At 33.8% G+C, this 10315-nt stretch overlaps 1 protein-coding gene across 1 annotated transcript in view; it reads right to left on the bottom strand.

Moving 5' to 3' along the window:
- LOC148940849 (tyrosine-protein kinase hopscotch-like) overlaps positions 1 to 10315 on the bottom strand; it is a 106371-nt gene that overhangs the window by 84907 nt on the left and 11149 nt on the right. Inside the window, exons 3-4 of the mRNA XM_089105090.1 lie at positions 1545 to 1733; positions 1291 to 1426 (exon numbers count right to left, since the gene is read on the bottom strand). Coding sequence (XP_088961216.1) covers positions 1291 to 1426; positions 1545 to 1733 — 325 coding nt within the window. The remainder of the gene's footprint in view (positions 1 to 1290; positions 1427 to 1544; positions 1734 to 10315) is intronic.

Raw genomic sequence — 10315 nt, 5'->3', positions numbered from 1 at the left:
CTTGACTTACCCGTTAGCCCTAGAGGTATAATTGCTGGACAGTTCATCTACGCTGAACGAAATAGCTGTTTCAAAATTTTGTTTGGAAGTGCTTAGAAAATTATGGGCTAAGGATTTGGGCTGATTGTCATCCAATCACTTTTGATCCAAAGAAAGGGCACTATAAATTTTGTTTTCTAATCGAATTAGGTACTCTAAATGTCAATGATATTGCAAGCTATGAAAGAGCAGTGCTGACTATAATACTATTTATATGCCTTTTTGATACCTGAATGCATATAGTTTTTTCGTTTAATTGAAACTCCCCCTAAATGTTCCCTGAAAATTGCAACTTAATTTCCTTACTGTCAGTAGTTACAATTGCCGTAGAAGTAGTAATAAGAGTGTACACATAGTCTTCTAGCTAGTAAAAATTAACCACAATTTACTTTGAAGGGTCTAGCCTATTGATGTAAACTGGTATTTAAATATTGCTTTGTCAACCTTTGACGATGATCTTAGTTTATTATTTTGAACATCCTTCTAAATAATCCTTGAAAACTTCCCTTTAATACCCTTAGCTTGTGTAGTAGCAATAGTTGCAGTAGCAGTAGTAGTATTATTAGCAGTATGCGCATAGCACCATTAATTTTCTTCAACATACCCTTAAATACACGATGGAATTTTCATCATGATGCCATCAACCTAACCTGCAGGGTTGCTGATACGTCCTCTTGAAAACCTATGTCGACTTCGTGTTTTTCATTTTAGCTCAATAAAGTTTAAACAATGCCAAAAATTTTGCCTTTATACCCTTAGCTTTAGTAGCAGTAGAAGTGGAACCAGTTGTTACAGTTTTAGTAGCAGTAGCAGAGCAGTAGAATAATACAAGTAGTGTTACGATTGGTAGAAGTAGTAGAAGCAGCAATAATAATAATAATAGCAGATGGTAGTAGCTGTAGGAGTAGAATCAGTATTATCTTGATCTGATATTGTCTTTTGGTTAGTTCAACATTCCCAACAACAAACATTGTAAGTTTTAAATTCAAACAAAACTGTTCCTAAGATATTATTGGTATAACCTTTTGACAACCGGTTTAAAGATGGCGTGTTAATTCAGTATACTTCCCCCCTAGAAATTCCCTATAAATTTTACCTTCATACCCTTAGACATAGTTGTAATAGTAGTTACAGTAGCAATATTAATGCTTAACATTATAGCCATTGTTATGACATTATCAAAATGTCCTTTTGATAACCAGTATATTCATGTACTTTTTGAAATTTTCATCTTAATGCTCTTAACCTTACATGTAGTTGCAATAGAAACAATATTTTCACCAATCATAACAGTAGCAGTAGAGCTAGTATATGTAGCACTGGTAGAAGTATTAGTAGTGTGCAATTCTTGCCTTTTGGTCAATTGATCTTCCTCTTTCAGCATTCTCTGAGAGTTCCCACTTAATACACAAATGAATTCTTAAGAAGCACTCTTTTGACAATCTAAATGCACACAATATCTTTTGTTAGTTCAAATTTGCCTTCAATATACTGTCAAGTTTTACCTTCATAGAATTAGCCTTAATAGAATTAGTATCAATAATAGTTGCGGTGGAAGTAGGAGAAGCAGCTGCAGGGTTAGTGTTGTGTTTGTAGCAATAGTAAGTAACAACAGTATTAATAGCGTTGGTAGCATGTGTATCTTTCTTTTTGGTTAGTTGAACATCCCTTTCATGATGACCCGAAAGTGTCACCTTGACAAGGAAAGCCGTTCAAAAATATTGCTGATGTGCTCTTTGAAATTCTTTTGACGCCCTATTCATTAATATTCGTAAGCCTTACAAGCTGCTGCAATTGAAGTAATAGTAGTTTTAGTAGTAGTAGTAGCAGTATTTGTAAATGTAGGATCTAAAGTGGTACATCCCATGATACCCCAAAAGCTTCCTTTGGGTACAGTATGGTGTCCTAAAAATATTGCTGATATCCCCGTTTCAGAAATCTGTATGCACATAGTATGTTTTGAGCTCAACCTTAGTAGTATTCGGTACAGAAACTAGTAGTTTTAGTGATAGTAGTGGTAGCAGTAGTAGTAGTAGTAGTTGTGATAGGAGTAAAAGCAGTGGTAGTTGTAGTAGCGGTAGCGTGCAAATATTGCATTTGTGGTCTTTGGATCATTTCCTGAAAGTTCCAAATAATATACTCAGTCATTCCTGAGTTGCACCCTTTGACAACCCATATATAGTTCAATGCACCTGAGATCCCTAAATTCTTAAACACACACCTGAAAACCTTTCGTATTTTCGAAAAGTAGAAGTCAAACATGCACACCTTTCTCAACAACATTTACTATGTATAAACAATGAACGAACTGCCTAACTTGCAGCCCTTTCCCTGAAGGCTTTGGTGGTTGTTCCTAAGCTAATAACTACTGAACCTTTCAACAATTCTGAAAAAAATCTCAAAATTTTTGTTTAGATGTTTGTAATGGGAATGATGGCCGTGGGGGGGGGGGGGGCTGGTGTCTCTCAAATCATTTTTGTATCTTAAAAGGTCACTAAGGCTTCTAATTTCAAATCAAGTGAGCCTCATATGAAGTGCAGAATGGCTGGCCCCCAGCCCCCCATTGCACTTCCTGGCTGAAGGGCCACGAAATGGAGATCAGCAACACCGGTTTGGCCCTTAAGGTTCTTGTGCCGTTATACGTACTTACTTTTACTTACATACGAAGTTTTATGACCCCCAGTTCCATAAGAACCTCATATGTCCCATGGCATAGCTTGCAACCCTTGACCCAGGGCTCTGGGGGGTTGTGTCAACCCCCAAGATAACCTCCTAGAATTCCATAGATACATTCTACTTTTATCCTTTAAATCCCCGTCTCAGCATATTCCAAATTCTGAAATAACAACTTTTTTCAAAATATTCTAAAGGCCTAATGAGTTTAACTCAGGAATTTCATCCCCCCTCCCAGAAAAAAACATTATTATCGCAAACTATGCAGTCTGCCCTTTGATTACTCTGTGACAATCGCCAGGTAAAGGGAGAAAGAATGTTGAACTCTGGGGCTGTCAGAAAAACGCAAAGAAAATTCAGGTAAAAGTTTAAAGGCCACTTTTTTACTGCCTCTCCAGCAGCAACTGAAACTACTTGGGCTGAGGAGACTCTGACTATGATACCTTGCTTTTACTGGCAAGTTTGACTAATTATAACTCCGATAATGTCTATTTTCGATTATACCTTATGGCTCTGGCTACTTACAATAGCTACTACAACTCATTGAGATGTTCCTTTCCTGCTCCTTAGGGGTTTCACTCTAGAAATACAGCCAAATAGTGTCCTTTGTGGCAGATTTCACTTTTTGATGTTGGAATTGAGACAAATTTTTATAAAAGTACGTAGATATTTAAACTACCTTTCACATGAATAGTTAGATAGCTTTTTGTGATGCTCCAGTCTCCAACTAGTAGCAGAAAAAAAGAGACACAATAGCACTTCCTATGAAACAATGATTTTTCCATGCAACAATTTTTTGAACATTAAATACGGGGAAGATTTAAAACTTAAAACAAACAGAAACTATTATATAACAGAAACTTCTTCAACCCTCAATCTTAAAGTCTTCAGATTCTTTAATAATACTTGTCATTCAACCTCTATGGCCTATGTATTTGACTGATCGTTCTTAAAAAATTGTGAAAATAAAGTCAGAACGTCAGTATAAATAGCAGAGGTTTAGAAAAGGGAACCCTCCTTATATACGAAATAATTTTTGTTCGTTTTAAGTTTCAATATTGCTCCTTATTTCGAGCTAAAATAATATTTTTTATCATTTTTAGTTTCTGGTCATTTTACAATCACGCCAGGAAATTCCTTTCCCTGTTCCATGTGAAGTTTTCCCTTAAGGATATTTCCTGAGATACCTCATGATCTCGCTCTTCACAGTTTCCACCTCTCTGTTGGTACTATTGTGGTGAATGTAATATTTTATGCTACATAGGGAAATTTGTCGCAATGGAGCACTATGACCCCCCTCCCCCCAACCACCAATAATTCAGGTCAAGACCAAAAACGCTTTCAGGAGGCAAGAAGGATTAGATATCATATTCTCCCCTTAACCGAAATTCATTCAGCCAGAGGAGGGGCTGGAGCCCCTTTCCATATGGGCGCCCATGACCCTATGTGCATGCAGGATATCAAAAGGGCGCAATAGTAATATCGTAGACACTGACTAAAGTATCAAGTTGAACCTATCAGGGGATGAGGAGGGGATATTGAACCAAACCAAAAAGGTACAAAGTGACCACTATTACAGATGCTACCTCTATTACTGGTGTAAGTAACACTACTCCTAATGCTCCTTCTATTAATTCTGCTGCTGTAACTACTACAGTTTCTAATGCTTAAGGTGTTAGTAAAATTTTCAGGAAATAGCGAGGAGGTTGTTAAGCTGATGTTGAGCCGGGATACCTTAGGGCATCTTGCCTTAATCCTCTCAGTCAATAACGACTGATGGCATTTAATTGAAACTTTCAGGGCTACTACTATTTCTACTTCTGCTCTCACTATTGAATTATTTTGAAGAGTGTAATTGTATCCAGATGTGTACCCAAATTTTCAAAAGAGTGTAATTATGCTTTCTTTCGAAAGAACTTAATTACACTCTTTTTCAACAAAGCGTAATTTTTCAAGCGTAATGCTACCATTAATCACCATCAATAGTTAAATGAAACCAAAAACGGGGAGTAATTACCACCAAATAGTCGAGTTAATCGGAAAACGAGCAGAAACTAAGAAAAGTAAGGCCCATATTCGTCGGGCCTTCTAAGGACCAGAACTTAATTTACATTTTACCGAAAACAAAATACATTTCAAAGGTTTTCCCTTTTTTATACTTTAAGAAATCCCAAATTACAGATAGCTTCAGGAATGAACATCAGTTCAAATATTAAACCTTGAATCCACATTCATGTTTTTTTGTAATCTTGGTTATGACAATAAAAATTTTTCTTTTTTCAATATTGTGAGAAACATTAACAATGCTAAAAATAAGGATTGTTTTCAATAAAATGCTTAATATCTATTTATTTTAAATTCTACTTTATTAGCCATTACAATTTCTGTTTTTTAGGATTTATTTATTCATCTATAATTTGTTGAAGATATGATTCAGTGAAAATAAAGTAAAATATGTTTTTTTTTCCTTAGAAAAATTTGAACAGAAAAACACTGGAACCTGGCTTTGGACCTACCCACCGTCTAATTATCTAGGAACAGCAGTACACCAAATCGAAGTCAACCAAAAAGGGGAAATGCCCAGACATGCGAAGCTGTAGTGATCAAATACAACTTTTGCTAATTTTAAGATTTATTTATTCATCTACAATGTGTTAAAGATAATGATTCGGAGAGAATAAAGAAAAAATTTTTTCCTTGGAAAATTTGAACAGAAAAACACTCGAACGTGGTTTTGGACCTACCCGTTATCTAAATATCTAGGAACAGCAGTACACCAAAAGAAATTCAACCAAAAGGTTGGAATGCACAGAGATGTGAGCTTGTATTTATCAAATTTAAACAATAATAAACCCAAAAACAGAATGAAACTCCTCTGATTAAATAAGTTGTTCCCAAGTACATCACCATCAATTAGGACTTATCAGATACAAACTATTCTTTATGCATTTTGGCACTTCAAAGAGCTCACCCAGGCATAGGGGCATGCCTATCATATGATGTTGACTACAGTATGCCTATCAAGGGTGATCCTTGTGAAGTATTTACATATCAATATAAACATCAAAAAATAAAAATATATTTACACAGATACTAGACGTATCCATGCTTGTTATAAACTATTGAGTGACCAAAAAAAAGATGTTCACAAGACATTAGTTTAAGCAATCAAACGTAATGTAGAAATCAAATGGTTTTGCCAGATGCAAGGAAACTGTTGTAAAATTTAAAATGTCCAAGACAGCATGTAATACAATATACAATCAGGATCTGGATAGAAGAAACTGAATCGGAGAAACAAGGAACAATTATAGGTAGGCCTTTTATAATATTAGATAATTTAGAGCGTACTTACTTAAAAGTCTATTACATTGATTCAATATTTTTTGAAGTGCCAAGTTAAATTAATATGTGATTTAAATTAAAGATCTATTTTTAAATCCGTAAGATTACAAATAATTTAAGTTTTGTTATTCGTCAGTTTTAAAAGTTTTATTATTGGTTAGTTTGATTGATTTCAACATCTCTTTCAACCGTACATAAGATACACATAGCATGCAACAAAACCTGAACATTTATCAAAAGATCATCTTTGTATTAGCCTAGGTCCATACACACATTAGCAAACAATGAATTGATGGTAGTCATGCCTTCCAACAGGACTTCTAAAATTTTAGTGACCACCCAAAAACAGTTACAGTTGCTAGTTTTGCCTTCCTAAATTGTGTTTAAGAAAAATAGAAAATAAATAGCTGTTGTTCAAACTTTTTAAATTTAGAATTCGGCTGGTACTATATTTACTTGGTCAAAGGTAAATGTCAATAGGATGGAAATCACTCCTCCGCTAAGGAACAAATGTTATTTTACATTTGTAAATATAATTTCGCACGCCCAGGTTACAATTTATTCGGAGGTAGAATAAATAAAACACCTAGCCATAAATTCTAATAATTTTATCAATGAAGTTGAATCCAACCCTCTACTTCTCTACAAAGTTGAGAACTGGGATATCCAACAGTTTGCGGTAACGAACTGTAAGTAAGGAGCGACCCAGCTCAATAGTAATCGAAACTCTAAAAAACGGAATTTTGATACCAATAGATCTATCAAAAGAATTGTCTTTTTATGCTGATTTCAAATAGATAAATTTCACTAAGTTTAGTCTTGCCATTGAAAGACTAAGAGCCTGAAATTTTTTTTCCTGATTTTCGAAAAAAGGGAAAAACTGCCCCTAAATTTCGAATAATCTCAATGAAAATCACATCATCAGATTCAGCGTATCAAAGAGCCTAACTGAATAGGTTTCAAGATCCTATCTGCAAAAACGTGGAATCTTTTATAACTTTTGGCAGAAGAAAGATCACAGATGCGTGTTTATTTGTTTGTTTGTTTTTCCCCAAGGGTGATCGTATCGACCTAGTGGTCCTAGAATATTGGGACAGGACTCATTGAAACGGGAATTAAAAGTTATATTGCCCTTTTAAGTGACCGAAAATTGGAGGGCAACTAGGCCCCCTCCTTCGCTAATGTTTTCCCAAAATCGTCCGATCAAAATTTTGAAATTGCCATTTTGTTCTTCGTAGTTGAAAGGCCCATTAACTATGCCTTTGGGTATAACATGACCCCTCACAGCCCCAGGGGAAAAGGTCTTTAAGTTAAAGGATTCGCCCATTGTTTGCGCATAGTATTTGTTATTGGGATGTAGGTATACACTTTCGGGTGGGGAGGGGACAAATTTTCTGCTTGGGGTTTGTCCACGGGGAAATTTGTCATGGAGAGGAAAGTTTCCAGGGGGTAAACTTGCCAGGGGAAATTATACAATGGGGGAATTTGCCAGAATTCTTATAGAAAATTCTTTTTATATGTCTTATTTCTCTTTTCCGTCTCAATTGTACGCACAGAGTGGTTAAGAGTAACTGTCCGGGGTAAATATTCAACGGGATTGAATTGTCTAGAGGATATTTCTGCGGGGAGGGGGATTTTTCCGTGGAGGTGAGACTAGATTTCCTGGTATTATTGAAAAAACAATCAGAAGTTAAATAAAAAAAATTCAACTGAAAGTAAGGAGCAACATTAAAACTTAAAACGAATAAAATTTATTATGTATATAAAGGGGGTTGCCCCCTCCTCAACACTTTGCTCTTTACTCTAAAGATCGAATTTTGCCCCGATTATTTAATAATGACTCCTGAATCACAAGGGCCGATTAATTAGAATAATAAGACGCTTTTTCAAAAGTACTAAAAAACTTTAGTGGAAAGAGCGAGGTGTTGAGGAGGGGGCAGCGCCCTTCATACAAGTAATAACTTATTTTCATTTTAAGTTTTAATGTTGCTTCTTACTTTCAGTTGAAAAAATGCGTTTGTTTGATTCAATTCAAACTAAAAGCAGAAACAAAGCATGAATTTTAAAAGGGAAAATTTCTCAGCACTATTTTTTATACTTTGCGATTATCAAATCATAATTCTTAGCATTGCTTTTTGACCAAGAGTAAACACAATCAAATTAGTTAATGACTTTTGATTACTTTAGAGAGATGCTTTAAAACATTTTGATTTTTTTTTCTTGAAACCAAAAATAAGAACAGAGATACTGAGTACTGATGGCCTTTTTAAACCTAAGAAATATATTTGAATTGATGCTATTGTTTTTTGATGAATATTGTTTTCTAGTAAATAGTCATTTGCCATTTAAATTAGTCAACATCATTTTGAACCTTTTTTATGAAAACGTATATCTCGCAAAATATAAAAAATAATACCTTATTACCCATAAACGATATATTTGGCCTATTAGTGTTATCCTTTGTAAAATTGCATTAAACCAATTGATATTTCACCATAATTTTACTGCATATTATATTCGTATTTTATTAAAAACGTTTTATAATCAAATTGAGTAAAATTTTGTAATAAAATAAGAGAGAATGTCCAATGGAATAGAAAACAACTGCAACTGCTTCAGATTGTCTTAAAGAATTCAAAAAGAATAATAAAAAAAAATCCTGAACATAAGGAAACCCCTAAGCTTTTATAATATCAAAATTTATACTCTGCCGTAATAATTAACACTTTTCAAATATTTAAAAAATGTGGTGTCCAAGAATCGACTCTTGGACCCTTCAAGAGCTCTTATAGCTTTCAGAATAGGTAAATCTAATATCCTGCGTGCAAGTCAGCATTTATTTGGAATTGAACTGCACGGAACACCTAGAAGGTGTTATTGTCATCCATATATGAGGCAAATAATTGGAACCCGGTTATTAGAGTCAAGGGGATCAAAATCACGTTCTACTGCAGATGATTTTCACAAAACGTTTAGTTCTGTCAACATTCTGTTGGGAATATCTTTCTCCTATTCCAAAAAGACAAAAAAAACTCCAACCAATGCGCATCGTTCCAACCTATAACTGCATCAGCCGGCTTATGCCAGCTAACGAAGCAACTTTTGACCCTTCAAGAATCCTTATAGGTTTGAGATTAGCAGAAATAAAAGGCAAGCCTTAGGAAATAAACATACCTAGGAGTCTGTCAGATATCCCCTAATGAATGACTAAACTTCCTTTCTTAGGCAGTGAGGTTTTTCTCAAGTAGCTGGACATCCTCTGTTGTTAATTCAGGTAAGATATCCTCTGATGTTAATCTGGGGATAGCACAAAGCAATTTCACCACAATTAACACCAGAAGCTGTAATCACAAGCAGAACTTGGAACATGGTGGAATGTCTGTCAAAAAAAACAAACAAACAGAAATTACAATAAATAACCGAGTGAAACTCATCCCCTTGTCTTCTCAAGACCAGAAGATAGTTTGCACTTTACTGAAAATCATATACATTTAAAATGTTTTCACTTTTTTAGTTGAGCAAATAAAAAATTATAAATACTTTAAGTAATAAATGTTAGTATCTGTATATTAAACTGACAATTCACGGTCCTTTTATTTTAGTATATATATATATATATATATATATATATATATATATATATATATATATATATATATATATATATATATATATATATATATATATATATATATATATATATATATATATATATATATATATATATATATATATATATATATATATATATATATATATATATAATATTATATATTTATATATAATAAATATATACATATATTTATTATATACCGTTTATTATATACTTATATTTATAATATACTATCTTGTAGTAATACTGCTGTCAGTCTTATTTAAATGGCAGTCTTATGTTCTGTGTATAGTGGAAGTCCCTGCAGTCTTATGTTCTATGTTATATGTCTTGAAATTTAGAAGTTCTTTGAAATTATATGTCCTAAATATATACTTATATTTATAATATACTTTCTTGTAGTAATTCTTCTGTCTGTCTTATTTAAATGGCAGTCTTATGTTTTGAGTATAGTAGCAGTCCCTGCAGTCGTATGTTCTATGTTATAGGTCTTGAAATTTGAAGTTCGTTGAAATTATATTTCCTGAAATTCAAAAGTCAACGGACAAAAGTCCGTTGGCTTTTGAATTAAAATCAAGTTGCCATCAAGCCATGGCTAATTGGAAAAAAAAGCTAAGATCGAATGTCCGAGTGAGAGGCAAAACT

Source organism: Artemia sp. Qi Xiang Cuo, chromosome 19 (assembly GCF_049724085.1).
Source record: "Artemia sp. Qi Xiang Cuo chromosome 19, ASM4972408v1, whole genome shotgun sequence".
Lineage (NCBI taxonomy): Eukaryota > Metazoa > Arthropoda > Branchiopoda > Anostraca > Artemiidae > Artemia > Artemia sp. Qi Xiang Cuo.
This window is presented reverse-complemented; position numbering and strand designations above follow the sequence as displayed.